Source organism: Podarcis filfolensis (genome assembly GCF_964270895.1).
Source record: "Podarcis filfolensis genome assembly, chromosome: 4".
In the NCBI taxonomy this organism is placed as follows: domain Eukaryota; kingdom Metazoa; phylum Chordata; class Lepidosauria; order Squamata; family Lacertidae; genus Podarcis; species Podarcis filfolensis.
This window is the reverse complement of record NC_139607.1, coordinates 63,814,335-63,833,157: the sequence shown is the minus strand read 5'-3', so window position 1 is coordinate 63,833,157 and position 18,823 is coordinate 63,814,335. Positions and strand designations below refer to the sequence as shown.

At 41.0% G+C, this 18,823-nt stretch overlaps 1 protein-coding gene across 2 annotated transcripts in view; it reads left to right on the top strand.

The window, feature by feature from the left end:
• IGSF3 (immunoglobulin superfamily member 3) overlaps nt 1-18,823 on the top strand; it is a 118,049-nt gene that overhangs the window by 19,840 nt on the left and 79,386 nt on the right. For both annotated transcript variants that reach the window (XM_083611491.1, XM_083611490.1), the window contains exon 3: nt 10,452-10,829. In XM_083611491.1, coding sequence (XP_083467617.1) covers nt 10,452-10,829 — 378 coding nt within the window. The remainder of the gene's footprint in view (nt 1-10,451; nt 10,830-18,823) is intronic.

Sequence of the window (18,823 nt, the reverse complement as noted above, 5' to 3'; positions counted from 1 at the left end):
AGGGTATGGTTGGTTGTCTTTGGTTGGCTGTAGTGAGAATTGTTTTGTGTGTCTGAGTGTGTATTTTTTCAATCTGGCTAACCTGATTCAGAATGGTTAGTTAACAGGCCATTGAGCTTTCCTCTCTTCTCATTATCTGGCTGATACGTTTCCTTGCCTGTAAGTTACTTGCATCCAGTGGCAGGCTGCTCCTGTTGTTTTTACACCTCTGATGGGCAGAGCTCCTCCTCTGTCTTTTGCTGCGGAAGACAGAGCCTTGCTCTCTTCCAAAATCATTGTGCTGCTTTTTCTCTCTCTGCAGCGTCTACAGCTGCTTCTGCTTCTTGAGAAAGCATCTGCTTGCAGGATAGTTTCTTCAGTACAGTACTTCTGGGCCTTAAAGTTTCTGTAAATGGTGTAGCTCTTCTGTGGATTAATTATAAAGTGTCTGGAAATCAAGTTGTATGAGTAACAGTTGAGGGAGTTGGGTATGTTTAGATAAAGCTGAAAAGTGATATGATGGCTATTTCCAAATATCTAAAGGGCTGTCACATGGAAGTTGGAACAAGCTTGTTTTCTGCTGCTTCAGGAGCTGAACCAATGGATACAGAGTACAAGAAGGAAGACTCCAACTAAGCATTAGGAAGAACTCCAGTGTTCAACAGTGAAATAAACTACCTCAGAAGGTGGTGGAGTCTCCTTCATTGGAAGTTTTTTTTAACAGGTTGAATATCCATCTGTCAGGGATGCATTGCTAGGGGTTGAACTAAATGACTCTTTGGTCCCCTTACAATTCTATCATTCTGTCACATTTCGGTGCCTGTCAGATATGGCCCCAGCCATGTTGAGGTCCAAAAGCTAGGAGGCAAGTCAAGGGTGCGGCAAGAAGCAACAGCACAGTTAAATCTGTTCTTGCTCAGACCAAAAAACTTTACATGGAAACTCGTTTTATTCAAAGCCTTCTTCAAGTCTATCTAGAACATGGGTAGGCAAACTATGGTCCGGGGGCCGGATCCAGACCAATCGCCTTCTAAATCCAGCCCACAGACAGTTCGGGAATCAGCGTGTTTTTACATGAGTAGAATGTGTGCTTTTATTTAAAATGCATCTCTGGGTTATTTGTGGGGCATAGGAATTCATTCCTCCCCTCCCCCCCAAAAAAATAGTCTGGCCCCCGACAAGGTGTGAGGGAAAGTGGACTGGCCCCCTGCTAAAAAAGTTTGCTGACCCCCCGAGAAGTCATTGGCATCCAGACTGAATCCACACCTGTTACCTCTTGAGACTAAGGTTTAAGACCTGTTGTGATCTCTCTCAGAAATGTAGAGAAATGGAAATGTGTCGTGACTTTTGATTTGTTTTAAATTAAAGTATTGGTCTCCAGTTGCAGAAGGGAGGAATAAGAGTCTCTAATGCAGTACAGTGGTACCTCAGGTTACAGATGCTTCAGGCTACAGATGCTTCAGGTTACAGACTCCGTTAACCCAGAAATAGTACCTCAGGTTAAGAACTTTGCTTCAGGATGAGAACAGAAATTGCGTGGCAGTGGCGTGGTGGCAGCGGGAGGCTCCATTAGCTAAAGTGGTACCTCAGGTTAAGAACAGTTTCAGGTTAAGAACGGACCTCCAGAACGAATTAAGTTCTTAACCCGAGGTGCCACTGTAGTGGAATATACACTGAAGCTCCACTTGTTTTCATGGCCTAGGTGAAAGATGTATGTACTTTTTCATTAAATACATACCTTGAATATGATAAAGCACTCTGTACAGTGCTGTTCTCAAGTAAAGGCTACAAAACCACTCTGCTGTGCTCCCTTTATGGCCTCCCCTCTCTTAAGTGTTTCAGTATTATGGGCCTGATTTATGGCAAATTGATTGGTCAGGCTTTGTTTTCACTCAGCATGGCAAGCGTTCTCACTGGCCTCTGGTGAGCCCAAGAAGCCAAGCTTTCCTCCCGAAGCTGGCAAGAAAGATGGTCCCAGCTGCTGAACAGAGATCTGCATTCCCTCCCTGGCGGTTGTTTGCCAGGTGGGTCAAACCAAGGCAGGGAAATTCAGGTGGGAGGGTGGACTTCAGCTTGGTTTCAGTGCTTCAACCATAGTTTTTTGCTCTGCTTGCAAAGCTATCTGATACCTGTAGACCCCTAGGCTGGGGTGGGGGGGAGGTTCAAATTGGTCACTACATTATCTTGGGATAGATCTTAAAGTAGTATATCTGGTAGATGGTTGGACTTTGACTAGGAAGACCTGGGTGGGGGGTCAGATGCCTGCTTATCCCTATAGCAGATGTGTCACACTTTATCAGTTCATAGTAGTTCTGCTGTGGCTGCTGTGAGAATCATATATGGAATAACCCTCATGTATGTTGCTCTGAGTTTCTTGGAGCAAGACTGTGGCTGTCCTGTATTGTGCTTTCTTCTCTTGCCCCTTTCACCTGCCCATCAGAAACTTAAATGTGACAGAGATCACTTAGCAAAGTGTAGAAGCAATTTATGTATAGGCTTTTCACACAGTTGTGTAAGGTTTAAAATGATCTCATCCAGGACATATGTATGCAGCATTCTCGTGGCAGACAGCAGTTAATGCTGGTGTGCATTTGCATGGATTGGGTATGGGCCTGTCACGGTTGTGTTCTTACATGTTAATGGGATACCTTCACAGACAACACTTCAAAACAAGTGGTTTAAAGCGTAAATCAACACAGATGTAATAATAATAATAATAATAATAATAATAATAATAATAATAATAATAATAATACCTCAATATGACAAAATTAAATATTGCTATAAAATAGTTTACCAGTTCTCTGGTTTGCTTTAAAAGGGGGGGGGGAGAGAAAAAGACCACAATCCCCCCCATCCCCAATTGCATTCTGTTCTCTGTACCCATTAGAATGCGGCTTGGCAGCTTCCTATTTTTTATAGCAGTTATTGTATTGTTGGTATATTGTTCAAGGGTTTGCAGTGGGATGCCAGCTGTGTCACTGGCATATTAGCCAGATGTCACCCTTAATTGTAACCCAGGCTATTCAAACTCGCTCTCTTCTTGAGCTATTCCCTCCTCTTTTCATTGGAGATTTAAAATTATCTGCCAAAAAGAGCCCTTGTTCAAAGGAATGTGCATGGGCACAAACATCCAAACCTCTATACAGTAAGACTGAGAAGTGATTTAATTTGGAAAATGTACTGAAACACTGTCCCTAATGATATATTTTGTTCCATGGGGTTTATTTTCTGCTTGTGAAATGTACTATTTGTATGTTTCCCTGTTGCTAGATATGCATATCTAACTCTGTCTGTAGTGACCTGTTAAAAGGCACTATTAATCCTGAGTGCAAAGATCCTAATTCAGTGTGCATTAAATTGGCTTTATTTCTTGTAAATGGGGACTTGGAGTATTAGTCAATCTAGCATAATAGGCTTCAAAGTAGCCTCTTAGACTCCCTTTCCAGTACCCATTAGCTAAAAATTTATTAACTTTTTTTCCTTGTCTTCCTCTTAAAACCACATTCTTTTATAATGAGGGGAAATATAATTTGGAGCAGCAATGTGTTCTACCCAGCATATTAGTTTGAATTGCACTCCATCTGTTCAACTGCATGGTCTGATGGATCTGCTGAGCCATTTTTCACAATTTATTTTAGAGTTGGTAAGAACACTCTCTCCTGGACCTATTCCAAGGCTTCTGGTGGGAAAACTTAATATCTGGAGCCTATAGTCCAGCAGGAGAAGACAATTTAGCTAATAATCCTCAAATGGCAAACTACCCCTCTTTCTTTCAGTAGCTCAGATGTATTGTTAAAAAAAATAATATTACATTCCATAATTGTTTTTTTAAACATATTTTGCATGATTACACTACAATTATTGCAAATGGCTTATTTCTTTGTTAAAACCTCAAAGAGAGAGAGCAGTGCTGATTGGCTTCACCTGGGTTCTGTGTTGCAAGTAATTCAGTAGCTGAGGAGAGATCTTTATGAGATCCAAATCCCAGGGTCTCTGCTATAGCATAAGTTTCTGGTTTTACTGCTAGTGTGGTGGAAACTTCAGGCAATATATAATTGCTATACAATGAAGCAGATAGCAGCTGTCTTATTCTTTCCTTTTCTGCCAGTGTTGCAGCTTGCTGATAATCTCATGTCCCAAAACACAATACTTAACTGTTGAGCCAAACAGCAAAGATTGGTGGGGGTTTTTGTTCTGCTTTTGTTGTGTTTGAGCCTTTTGTTTAAGCAATTTTCAAACTGGTTAAACCCACTATGCTTGAGTGCTCTGGGGGAAGAGTGGCATACAAATTGAACAAATGAATGTATCCATAATTTGTTGCCTTTAAGCATCCATTGGCATGTTGAGCAAATGCAAGAACTATTGGGGGGGGGAGAGAAAAGATGTACAGTAAGGCTGCAACTTAAGCGCATTTAACTTGTGCACATTCAGCTTTACATGCTTGGTAAAAAATCATTTTAAAATGTAAAAGAGGGCAGAAGGGGGGTGGGAGTGAGTCTAGGGCAAAGAACCTTGGCATTCCCACTCACCACTGAACCCAGCCTGTTTTGACTATACACAATTTCTGCTTTAGATGGGATCCACAGAACATAACCCCCATGTACGTTGCAGGCTTAGTGTAATAAAATGGGTGGGAGATACAACTTTTAAAAAACACAAAATCTTATTGGTTTTTTAAATCAAATATAAATACAGTGGTACCTCGGGTTACTTATGCTTCAGGTTACACACTCCGCTAACCCAGAAATAGTGCTTCAGGTTAAGAACTTTGCTTCAGGATGAGAACAGAAATCGTGCTCCGGCGGCGCAGCAGCAGCAGGAGGCCCCATTAGCTAAAGTGGTGCTTCAGGTTAAGAACAGTTTCAGGTTAAGAACGGACCTCCAGAACGAATTAAGTACTTAACCCGAGGTACCACTGTACAATAACCATTGAACACTTATCCAGCTGTACAGCTAATTGAGTTTGTTTCTTTTAACATAACAAAGTTACCGCAACATTTCCAGTGCTCCCCAACTATGTACACAAGTGTTTAGGGCATGCAAATTTAACCTTTGGGCATGGATATGCAGCCACCTTTTGAAACCTCTTCCACTGTCAGTATCCATCCCTGTCCTATATTTATTACTTGACATGTTGCTTTCTGTGTCTATTTTCCATGCACATGAATGCTCTTTCAAGTCCAGCCTCATAGGGTTTGTTTGTGTGTGTGTGTGTGTGTGTGTGTGTGTTTAAGATAATGTGGACTGGATGTTCATCTACTGGATTAGCTGAACATTCATAAGTAATCTTCATCACAACTCTTCTCTCTGTCACAGTTTCGCAAGCATCCTAGAGAAATTAATTGCTGCTTAACAGATATGTTAGAAATGAAACTGACATGCTTGCCTCTTGTTTATGCCCCCATGGCCTTGGGGAATGTTCTTTGAACTGAGGCATGTGTGAGTTCAAACTCGTTCTCAATGTGGTTCTAGCCCAAACTGCACCTTTCACACACATAAACCATAGCCATAGAGCCCATTGTAGATGCAGCATGCTCAGTGGGTGCAGACTTCACATTAAGTTTTTTTTTGGGGGGGGACGTTTAATGGAATGCAGTATCCCAGAAGAGGCATGACTAGCTGGCTAAAACCCTGGCATCTTTCACTTGTCACCACGGAATGTGATCCTCCATATAATATCACTTCTATGGTAGAAGCTTGGTGCGAAAACGTTTTACTGGCAACAGTATGTTAAATATGGAAATTGTAAATATATAGAAACTTATTTACAATTGGTTAAAATGGTTAAAATAAAGATAATGTTAAGAAGTCAGGTTTTTTTTTTAATGCAGTTTTAAGCATCTTTATTTGATATTGCTTAGCAACATCAACCAGGATACATCATGTATTAAATGGGCCTAGAGTTTATTTGTTCATAGTTTATGGATCACCTTTTGGGGCATAGTCCATCTAAGGTGACTTATATCCCACAAAACTCAATAACACTCAGAAATGAATACTTTAAAAGCAGTAGTACAACTAGTATTTCAAAACACAAGCGATTTTAAATCAAACAGCAAACAGAAATGGTGTCCATTCAAGAATAGATTTTCAAGACTTCCGGGTTAGCGCCATCGGCAATGGCGGAGTTCCTCTGACCGAGAGGAACCCGCTCCGCGAAAATCGGGTCTTGCCGTGGCGGCGAAGGTGGAGACCCTTCAAAACTCCCAGGCGGAGGAAACCTAGGAACGTGGGATTCAGCTGACACCAGGAGTGCCTCCCCTACTCGCAGGGAAACCCCTTTTTCGGGGATCCGAAGCGATGTGGGGTGAGTAGGCGCGGTGTTTTGAATCGACCGCTATTTTTACGGAGTGAAGCCGCACAGCCGTTGCCGGAGAGCGCTGACTTTTTCCTGTGGACAATTGGACTCTAAACAAGTACCCGTGAGTAGAACGGAAAATTGGATTAAGAAACATTTTAATTTGGCACTGAAGCGGGAAGGTTCTAAACAGGAAGTCCGCCTTCTGCTTTTGTAAATAGACTGAAGCAAAAATTGTGCAAGCTAAAGTCTGGAAAGTCGTATATAAAGGTCTAAAATTCCTCCAGTTTTAACCACCAAAACCCCTCTTGGAAGCAGGAGTAAAGAGGGGGAGTTTTGATTGTTCAAGCCTGCAGGAGAGAGAGTAAAGAAAGATAAATTTCCACCATCTCAAACCTGGGAACGGGGTGTCAGAGACAGAGATTTTTGGGGAAGTTCATTGACTGTGAATGGAACGTCTTTTGACAGATAGTTAAAGAAGAGAAACAAATTGATTCCAATGTTGCCTTTTGCATTTAAAAGAAACAAAAATTTGGAAAATGAAAGTAATTGTCTTTTGTTGGACCTGCTTTCAAAAGATGGATACAAATAGAAATTGTCTCCTCTAGAGGGAGCTTGTTAAATTGTTGCTGGAGTCAATCTGGGGATTTCACAGCTGTGGAGATTAGGATCGTGGGACCAGACTCTGACCTTGAATAAAAATGTGTTTGGAAGAAGTTTTGGTGCTTGCTTTTTGCAAGACAAGCGCTTTGTTGGAGCAGATGTATGAGAAGATGGATTTGATGACTGTTGCAGTCAAAATTTTTGGACAAACAGCGAATATTTATACAGAAACCATTCAGGAACCAACCCAGGAACCTGTTTTGACAGGGCAAGTGCAAATGCAGAAGATAATGGAGGAGGTTGCTGTTGAACCTCAAGTAACACAAATGGAGAAACCTGAGGCCCTGCAGGAGCATAAGCCGCTGTTCTTGAAGACTGAATTTGGAGTGGGCCAGAGGGGGTCTGGAGTCGTGGGGGCCCTTAATTTTGGAGGGACTTTGAAACATGCTTTTAAATACTCTCTGGACTACACTGCTGATTGTGGGGAATGGGACTGTGGGGAATGGGCTGATCTGCTGAGGAGAGACGGAGATATTTTTGAGTTGGAGTCTCCCCGAGACCTACTCCTCAATGAGAAAGGAAAGAAATTAAGAAAGAGATCAACAAAAGACAAGGTAAAGTGCAGGTATAAACAAGAAGAAGATCTGCAGAAGGGACATGGAAAAGACTTAAGAGCCTCAGACATAAGATTACCAGGTTGATGGAATGGACAGTAAGGACTGACATAACCCGAGACCAGGAAGAAGAGGCGTTGGATGAAGATTGGAAGAAAATTTTTTAAAAACTTATTTTGGGAATTAGTGTAAAATTAATCGAGTATTAGGAAAAATGTTGGAATGAAACTATTTGGCTTTAGTAGAAATGATATAAGGAGTTATGTACAAATAAATATTAAGTTTTAAGCTTTAAGGTATTTTATGGTAGGATAAGGTTAAAATAAATTAAGGTAAATTGAATGACAGAATATAGTGAAAGATGGAAAGGATTTGCTGAGCTAATTAATAGGTTAGACTGTTAAGATAAATTACCCAATAAAAATTGAGAAAGATGGAAAGAATTTGCTGAAACAAATAACTAAACTAGAATACAAAAAGGGAGGTGTGAGGAGGTCGATGAAACAAGTAAATGAAAGATAAAGATATGGAATATTGGATGTGTGTTTTTTATTGTTATTGTTGTATTGGTTTTTATATTTTTTCCCTTTTTTATGTATTGTTATGTATGTTTTGTTAAACTTTTTGTTGTTTTCTTCTCTTCTTTTTTCTGTAATTTTTGAAACTTCTAATAAATATTAAAAAAAAAGAATAGATTTTCAAAATAACAACCCATGGTGTGTGTTTTTTAGAAAAATGATAAACATTGTGTATTAAGGCCTACTTAAAATTTGGAGCACTTGGGGTCATTTGCACCTTCCATGGGGAGTTCCATAATCTGAAGTTCAAGTTGCCTCTTTATTTTCAGAGATCATATGTTATTGTTCAGAGGCCTATAGCTTCACTAGGCTGATTAAAACTCTAAAAGCTGTTCAGTGTGTTCTTGTATAAGTTTGCAAGTTTGTAGTATTCCATATATAAATCTGCATAGGATTGTGCAGAGCACTACTTGGCCCTTCTGTGTTCAGCACAGAAGAGTGGGTTGTCATAGGAGGGAATCCCTCTGCTGGAAAAAAACATTGATTTATTTTAAATATTAAAATTACTCAATTAAAGGCTGTTGACTAAAAATTAGAATGCTGTTAGTCCAGTAGTTTCCATTCCAAACACTCTACAATTTGACCATTCTACTGCTGTTGCATATATATTACTGTAACTTGGCTCTTTTCTCAGTCGCTATGTAATTTGAGAGCATTTAACTACATCCATACATAGAATTCTGTCTTAGTGGTTTTATAATGTTTATAATGTATGCTAGTAAGGCATTTGGATTACGCATCTGATTCTCCAGTTCTAATTGAATGTTTCCCAAGAGGTTTGAGAATTGGGAGAGAGAGATGCTGGATTTCACTAAGAGGAAAGCTATATTGGTGACAAAAGTTACTCACAGTCAGTCCCCTGAGGAACTTTTGAATAGTACCTTGTAAGAAGAGTTAAGAGGGCATGTTGAAACTTTCATTTATTGATGTATGTAGGTGAGTAAGGATAAAGGAGAACTTAATAAAATCCCTGTGCTTTGAAAATCCTAATAGGAGACCTACATTGATTGCATAGGGAATCTACAGATTTAGGGAGTAGAAAGTATGGGACAGCAGTAGTTGTAGAGCAGGCTTCCTCAAACTCACCCCTCCAGATGTTTTGGGACTACAGTTCCTATCATCCCTGACCACTGTCCTGCTAGCTAGGGATCATGGGAGTTGTAGGCCAAGAACATCTAGAGGGCCAAGTTTGAGGAAGCCTGTTGTGGAATACTCCTGCATGGATGAGGACGAATTAAAGAAAGGGCAGGGCCTGCCCACCCATGAAGCATACTGAGGGAGTTGCCATGGGCGTTGCCACCACAGATGAGCTCTTTTGAGCTCTGGTTGGTGCCACCATTTTTCCAGCAGCAGGGTGGGTGGGAGGTGCCTTTGGTGGTGTTGGATAAGTTCTTCAACTCAACCGCAGTTGCCTCACACCCCACCCTATCACCAGAGAACTGAGGAGAAGCGGTTATGGGTTCCAGTGACATCTTGCTGGAACCTGGAAGCCAACACTGAAACCACATGATCCCAGCTTCAGCATTGAGGGTGGGGGAGCAGAGGAGGTGGCAGCTGCAGGTTGGGGCAAAATGAGACAGGCCGCTCCTGGGCACAAGGGCTTCACAATCCACATTAAGCCAGGATATGGAGGGGCCCTGAGGTCGCATATATGGTTAGTCAGCAGTTGTGCATGTAGAAAACTACAAGGACCTTGTTACTCGCTTGGTGGGTATTCTTTTAAATCAGTTCTTTTTTCTGAAATTAAAAAAAAATTCCACACAAACATTCATGCAATTTCCTCTATGGAGCAAAAGAAGATTATGGTTAAATTTGAGTATTGATTGTATTTTTATGTGTTGGAAGCTACCTTTTGAGGATTTGCCCATGAACTTCAGTATATAAAAAAAAATCAATCAATTTTGATGTTCATTTCTGCACAAGAGCCTCCTTTGCTAGGAAGCAGGTTTATTTATTGACTTAAGTGGAAATAGAAGTAAAAATGTTTCAATAGAAGTGTAAATGTTTGTAGCTTGATCACAGATCCCCTCATGACCTTGAGAAACAAACAGCTTTTCTCTTGCATCATGGATGTTGGCTCCTGTTACGGATTCATGATCTGTATTATTTTATTTGGTACCATTGCTTCCATGGCCTTTGTTATGGCCTTTGCCTAGAACAATAAACTTATATTGTTATACAAGCAACTTCCCCTCTTTCTTCTTAAATGGACCTATTTCACCGGCTTCCTAATAACGGCCTTTTTTTGGAAAACCTGAGTGAGTTGTGTAACGAAAGACACTACTTTGGAACAGTCAATTAAAAAGTAGTGTATGTGTTTATTTTATTTAATAAGCTAGGTGTATCTGAACTCTTTTGTCATTTTCTTCCCCTCAGGATTGGCATTTGCACAACGTCAAGTCACCGTTCAAGACGGACCTCTATACCGCACTGAAAATTCCCACATCACTATCTGGTGCAAAGTCAGTGGCTACCAAGGACCATCAGAACAGAATTTCCAGTGGTCCATATATCTCCCATCTGCCCCAGAAAGGGAGGTACAAATTGTTAGCACCATGGACCCATCCTTCCCTTATGCAATCTACACCCAACGTGTCCGGAGCGGAGAAATCTATGTAGAGAGGGTCCAAGGGGATTCTGCTCTGTTGCATATCAAGGAGCTCCAAGACAGGGATGCTGGCGAGTATGAATGTCACACACCCACCACTGATGACAGATACTTTGGGAGCTACAGTGCCAAGATGAAGCTAATGGGTAAGTTGTTTTATTTTTCAGGTTGATGTTACCCTGCATGAAGACATTACCTTGTTTTCTCTTGTTTAAATTAAGATGGCAAATAGTATTATAATGACTATAAATTAAGGTGAATAAATTTTAGGAGAAATTAAACTGAACCAGTTGTGACCAGGGAGAGCAATACCAGGAGCTACAGATGACAAAAACGTAATTCCAAAGGTCAGTTCACTGTCACCATAGAATATGATAGGCTGCTAGAAAGTCTCTCCTGTAACTTTTTTCCTGTTTGCACTGTAACAGTATAAGTATAAGTTGTTTGCATATTGTTGGCTAAACAGTAAGTACAGATGTCCAGGGAATTATATTGAACAGTGAAGTGTGAATTCAGAAAATAAATACAATTGCAAGGTTTTTAACTGGGACAGCTTGCTCTGATCATATACTGCCAATTTCACAACAGTTTTGCTAGCTACCTGTCTGCTTCCAGCCCAGATTCAAAGTGCTAGATGTTTGTTTGTTTGTTTGAATAATGATTACATTTAAAGCCCTAAAGAACTTGGGGGGTCCAGGTACCTTCAGGAGTGCCTTCCTTTACCTCCTATTAATGCTTTGTTGACTGTCCCAACCCCAGAATTCACTCCTAAAGCAGCAGCAGCTTTTTATGTCAGTAATATCTACCAATCAGTTATAATTTTTCAAGCAGGCACAGATGGGGTTCTCAAGAAAGCACTCTGGCTTTTAATGGAGAATTACTAATCCCCAGAAATGTACAGTAATAAAGAGAATACAGATAATATAGACAGTAGTATTAAAATAGCTGTTTACACCCCCCCCCATCTGTGCAAATGTGACTCTTTGTGCAGAGCTGTGTCTCAAAGTGTTTAATAATTCAGTATAAATCCAGATTGGTTTAATTAAATACTCGTGAATGGGAGCAAAATAGTGCAAGTACATGACAGGGGGGGAAAAGAGCCCCTGAAATTAGTGTAGAAGAGAGGTGTTGAATAATATAATGGTTCTAGATAAAGTGAAGGATTGATGCACCAGTAGATAAGTACACTTGGGAGGTGATTGAAGGAGAAGGCATGCATCCAGTTGTTATAGAGCAGGGATGCCCAACCAGTAGATCGCGGGATCCTTACCGTGTACAAAAAGTTACAGGGGAAAAGCTAAAAAAAACCCTTTGTGTAATCCTCTCCCCACAAAGCTCAACAACTCTGGGCAATCCACCCCCCCCCACACACTCCTCCTCCCACAAATGACAATGGGTAGATCACTGCCAGTTGTTTTTTTTTTTTGTACTGGGAGTAGATCACAGTCTCTTGGGAGTTGGACATGCCTGTTACAGAGAAAGCAGCAGAGTAGCAAAAGCAATATGACCCACACTTGGAGGCACCAAACCCTTTGAGCTCCTGTATTTATTAGCATCTCTTGCAGTCTTTGAAAACTAGTGATTTGAATGTACAGAAACGCTTTTGGGGGTATTGCCAGCCATGCAGGACAAAACTTAATTTTAATGTACAGCATTAATTAGTTTAGCCTCAAAGCTCAAGCTGGATAACTAATACCAAACAGAAAATTATATGTTACAAGAATGAATTTGCTAACATTTTTACAAGGATGTAGGTGGTGCACAGTGTGTTCTTCTCTAGTACTCAATACCATCATGGCCTCTGAACAGCCTGTATCCTTGATCTTTGGATGACTTGCAGAAAGGGAGTTTCATAGTCACATTTTAGAGATTCCCTCTGCCTTTCATATCTGTTTAAAATTACCACATGGATGATCCTCCTGAGAGGCAGTTCTCAGCTGTCCATATGGGCTGGTGACATGGCCCATGTGGAAAGAGAATGAATGTCATGTGAATGCTACAAGCCTAGTAAGGGTTTGTCTAAGGGAGGGGGAAAGACCGTGACACCCCCCCCCCCCCCGTTTTCTGTTTTGGTAAGAAAAGTGACAAGGAGAGAAAATTTAAGCAGTTTTATTTTGAAAACCCCCTCTCATGGGATTTTCATGTGATTGAGAATGATGCCGTTTGCTTTGTAGGTGATAGAAGAATCCCCCTTAGCTTGATCTGGTAATTATGAATTTTGTCAGTGGAAAAGCTTACCTGTGTTCAGAGTTCAGTCTGAGCTTAAAGTGGTTGCGATGCTCACAGAAGGTGCTGCATGCATCACCTAATCATTCTAGTATTATAGTCATGGGTTGAAAGTTGCCTAGGAATCCAAAAGCCGGGGGAGAGATATGTGTGGGAATTTTAGGTATGACTGGGGCTAGGGTGGGCAACACTTACAAGAAAAAAAATCAAGCGGCTTGCCCCCAAAGAAGATACCTGCCTCATAGAAAAATCTACTTGGTAAAGTTCCATAGTTCACAGTAATTAACTTGTGAGTTACAATGAAAGGAAGAGATTTAACATTAAAGGACTTTGAGGCTTGGCCCTTTAAAGTAGCTGTCTTAGAGTGTGTGGTCTACTGAATCCTGAGCACACATGCTCAGAAAAAAAAAAACATTTTACATTCTGAGCTGGCAAAGAACATTTGGGGAGATCGTTGCTTAGTTTGTAATTTCATCATTATGAACTGGGCAAATTCTTATTCCGAACCAGGTAATCGTAGTCTTTGACCACATTGCTAATTATTTCTGAAAAACCTTGGAATATCCTTTTCCTCTATCATATGTGGGTTAGCTAGATATACCCACTCAAGAAACACTTCTGAACTGTGAGTGAATTACTGTTTTTCATTTTCTCAGAAGTGGAACCAAACTTTCTTCTTTCATCAAGTTATGAATTTTTAATTCCCTCATTAGGTTCAGCGGCTTTTATTTGGCAGCAGACTTGCCCAAGGGACCGTGGGGGAGATGGGAGTTTTAGTTTTTCTGAGTGCTCTGAAGTGTGTGGGGGAAGGGTGAGTAAAAAGGATTTAAAAAACAAAACAAAAAAACGTGCACTTGCTGGTTCATTATACCACTTAGTGCCCTAGTAGTTTGTGGTAAACATTAAATGATTATTTTGTCTTTGTTTGCTGTTATTTAAAGATGGGGACTGATCCAGTGAAGCCACAGAAATGCTAAAGCAAAGAGCAGTCTGCTTGCCATGAAAAAACAGCTTGAGACAGCATCCAGCTTTTACACCATTATGGTGCTCATACAAATGGACTAAGTGAGGCACTCTCCATGTTATTGCGTTATCATAAAGCAGCTTCCAGGTGAATGTTGCTCTATGTCATTTTCCCCAAACCTGGTTTCCTCAAGATGTTTTGAGCTACATCTCTCAGAATTCCATACTGGCAAGGGCTGATGGGAATTGTATCCCAAAACATCTGGAGGAAGACAGGCTGGGGAATACTGTTCCATAATGCTTCCATATAGTGATTGTAGCAAGTAAACAGTCCTAAGATGGGTAGGAAATGGATGAAAGCACAAGTCTTTAATGACCACAGTCCAACAAACCTGGCAACCTACTTTTAGTCAACTCTCAGATGAGCTTTGCCAGATTGGGTTGTCTGTGATCAGATGAAGGTCTCTTTCTCTCACATTTGTCCAGTCTCTCCATTTTCTATTTTCTCTGAACGCATCTTAAAGTCACAAGTAGAAAAAAAAAGATGTTTAAATCAATCACAAGAACACCTCCACTTGAAGGCTGAGAGACCATTTTGGAGGGGGCATAATCACTCTCTGAAGTAATTTTTCACACAACCTTCCTCCATGTGACTTTTAACTATCCAAACTATAGTTTCCCTGCTTCAAACTACTTTGTTAGGCTTTTGGAACAAAGTATTACCAAGGATGATTTACATGATTATCAAATTTTATGGTTTTATTGTGGGGCAAGCGCAGCCCAACAGCTATTTTTACTGTAGAAATAGGTAGTATTTTTATTGGAGATGTCTCCACAAATATTGAGCCAAAACCCAGAAGATATTTATGGCTGATTGTGAAACCCAAACTACCTTTCAGGAACTTATTATTCATCTTCATTGGATGATTATTGGATATGACAGATGTTCAGCATCATCCACATCTGAGGCATTGCTTATCAGACCGATCACTCCTGAGGTACATTATGAGGGGTATTTGACTAAAGAACCACAGGAAAAGCATTCTAGTGGATTTGTTTTAGAAATGTGAACTGAAGTTTTTGCTGAAGCCTGTTGTTGGGGTCTTTCCCCTTCCTGGATTGGTGCATAAGAAGAACAGCTGGAAGAATGCAGTACAAGATGCCATTTCCCCTCCCTTTCTTAGCAATTTTTAAAGCAGCTTTAACCAGGAAAATTGTTTCTCTACCCCAGTAAGCAGGGGTCTTCGGAAGGCTAAAAAGAAAGTGAGGAGAATTTGCATTGCTAAATGCAAATTCTCTCCTCCTGTTTGAAGATTTGCCATGGGCTGATTCTACTTGGCAACCACTTTGAGCAGAAGGAATAAATCATGCTGCATTGTGCTCCTTGGCTTTATATCTCCTGGTTCTCATTAACATCATGCTGCCATTTGGACCTGAGCTATGTTTTAATGGGGCCTGCGGCCATGAATAGCTCTTTATTTTATTTGGGTTGTCGGCCAGGACACAGGTGGCTTCACTCAATGGAAAATTGGTGGAAAGATGATGCTGTAATTCAGAGATCCTTCCGTATCATTTTGGATTGTAACTGATCTTATGTGTTCTTGAAGTGTTCCATCCCTGCTATGTCTTTTCCTTAGTATGAAGCTTAAAAACTGGAAATCTGGTCTGATGATAATTTACTATCAATAGAATATAGGTGACAGCTGTCTGTTGCAGCTGCAGTGTTTACAGATCAGGAACTTTGACCTATATGTTGTGCGCATCACATCTTGCTCTATTAACTATGTCATTAAAAGAGCAGTCATAAATGATAAAAATCAATGTATTACTGTTATTATTGCTGTTAATGTAACAGTGCTGTTGATTCAGAGATACAGAGCATGGTCAATGGGGAGAAGTAGATTAATCCCATAAACACTCATATTCTTGCATGCTAATAGAACTTCACTTACCTCCACATTTGTGAGCAATACACTTCAACCCAAATGATATTAACACAGGTATGCTCTGATATAGTCAAATAATTAATTAGAAGTTTTGAATAACTAAGGTTTGACAGATGGACCTCTCTTTCACACAGACACACAAACACACACAAACAAAATCCCCCTTCATTTATGTAGAAGCTCTTGCATTATCTAAATCTGCAGTGAACATCAGAGTAAATCCTCTTGAACTTGGTGGGACTTAACTCAATGTACCGTATTTTTCCATGTATAAGACTAGGTTTTCCCCCCTAAAAAATAATGTCAAAAATTAGGGGGTGTCTTATACACAGATAGTGCTGGGGGTAGACTGGCGATTGGTTGTTGTCGCAAGTGGGGGGGGGGGTCTTATACATGGGGGCATCTTATAGATGGAAAAATCTGAGACACCCATCAGCCAGATGGGATAGTTCTCTGTCGTCTTACACACCCTCCTCTTCATTCTTTGGTAGCTAAGAGATTCCTTGGCTTAATATCCTTGCAAAATACACATTGAGCACACTAGGGCCTGGTTCAGACCTTTGTTTTTGGTGGTTGCAAATGAGGTGTGAGGAGCCTTGGCCTTGCATTCGCCCCTTCTGTGTGCAAGAGGAGAGTGAAATGTTTCACTTTCTTGTTTGCAAAAGCATTCACCTCCTTCCATGGACACAGGAAGAGAGTGAAGGGAGAGCACACGAGCCCAAGGCTCACTCTTTAGCATTCGTGATCACCTAAACTGGCTTTGGCCCGCTGGTGCCCTCCAGATGTTTTGGATTGCAGCTCCCATCAGCCCATGGCAGCAGGCATGGTTTCCCTTGATCGTGTGTACCAGGGACTCCCATGATTTTTGAGGAAAATTAGCCACAGCCGTGCTGCTGGATGACAAGTAAACTGGTGGTGACTGGAGACAGCCTGGATCACAGCTCTCTTTGCAGGGGCAATATTTCTCTGTTTTCTTCATTTCTTCCTAGTTTTAAAGGCAGAAGAGAGCGCAACTGTGCAGCTGTTCTACTACTGCCACTGCTGTTTTCCTAGCTATAAAGAAACTTAGGGGGCAGGGAGGGAGAGGTAGGCAGATCCAGGGTACTTCTGCATCTCCTTACCTGAAATAACTGGGGTAGACCCTACTTTTCACCACACTGCTCTTCTTAGCTATTTTTGCATTCGTGCAGCCTACTTTTCCATCTCTGTTTCTGTTTGAGCAAACTTGAATGTACACCTGGCACATGCCAGAGCCTATTATTTCACTTTTCCCCTTTCATGCTGTTTAAAGTTAAAAAAAGAGAGAGAGAGGTGTGTGTTAAATCTTGTCAACTCAACTCTAGTCATGGGAACCGGTCTACTGGGCTTGTATGGAATGCTGGCATTGAGAGTCTTCTTGCGCTCAGATTTTTAGGCGTGGTGCTATGACTTTTTGTTGGCAAAAGCTGGAGTCCATCACCCCTGTTGTTTTCCTGCTCACTAGTGGGATATGGTACTTTGCCAGCTTAAATAGCAATGCTACGGTAACAGCGGAAGTTCTTCAAATAATGTGCAGCTGTTATGGCTAAATGGGACCCAGCTAAATGGAGATTTACTTCACCTAGGCTCCCTTTCTTTGTTTCTAGCTTTCTTAAGACACTTCACAGCACTTAAGTGCAGTAGGCATTCTGTTGGGAGTACAGGGATTGCTACAGCAGCTTCAAGCCGTGATCCATCTAGCTTAGCATTTTCGCTGACATTGGTGGATATTGGATGCTCCAAGCGGAAGTGCATGAAATTGCCTCATAACAGAGGAAGCGCCTTTTTAATTCCCATCAGCTAAGGGGTATGTTATGTCTTGGAACTGACATGTTTTGTGATCCTGCCAAACTTTTATGTTGGTTTGTTTTTAGATTCTCCTCTGCTCTTGATTTGTCTGGTAACCATGAATTTGCAGGCTAATGGTACATTGCGTACAAGAGGACTGGGGGGGGGGGGGCGTGGAGAGCTGCTGTTTCTGCTTAAATGATATACTGTTCAATTTATGGAAAGATGCTTTGCCGCTGCTCTATGGAGGAAAAGAGTGACCCCAGGCTGCATTCTCTGTTCCGCTCATTAGTTTGCATGGCTTATTCAGTGCGCTTGTTGCTCAGCTGCTCTAAGCAAAACACACCCAGTTATTCACCTTTTGATAAAGTATGCCATCTGATATTTTATCAGATATGCAATTATATGCTTGATTTTCACCGTGTAATTTGGCAATCTTTTTCGCTTTTTCTCCTCCTTTGCTTTTAAAAATTACATTCAGAACCTGTAGCAGCAGGTGCCTTAAGAAGCCATTTACCCTAAAAAGAGAACATTGCCAGAACTTGATAAGTATCACAGGCATTTCAGTCTCTTATTAACTAAGGTATCAACTGCAATGTTAACTAAATGCGGTAACCAAATGATGATATAAATAGCATACAACTGAACTGTGATGGGGAATCTGTAATACTGTAGAACTGTAATACTTCCGGTTACATTTGTGGATGACATCCTTTCAAACCTGATTCTTCGAAGAATCAAGAGATTGCCAATTATTATTTAGTGCTTACAAGTCAAGCATGCCCTGCATTGTGGTTAGAATGTCAGATGGGGACTGAGGAGACTAAGGATCAAATCCCCACTGAACGTTGAAGTTCACTAGGTGGCCATGGGGCAATCAACATTCAGCTGGACCTTACCCTTTGGTAGAGTGAAGCAGCTGCTTCAGCCTGTGAATTCTGGGTAGCTGTGAGGTGTTAAGAGGACAGAGCTGCATGTGTACTATGTGGCCTGCCCTATGCCCCCTGGATTTAGCAAGCTCTTCATCAGATTTGATGGAGGAAGCTATCCCATACCAGTGTTGAAGGAAGATTCACCTGCCTCTCTCCATGTGGTTTCTGTATGTGGAAAGAGAGTGACCATCTTTTCCTTCATCTCAGATAGCAAAATATCCTGGGCCAGGCCTTTGAAGATACAATGTGGTGAGGGTAAAATGAGGT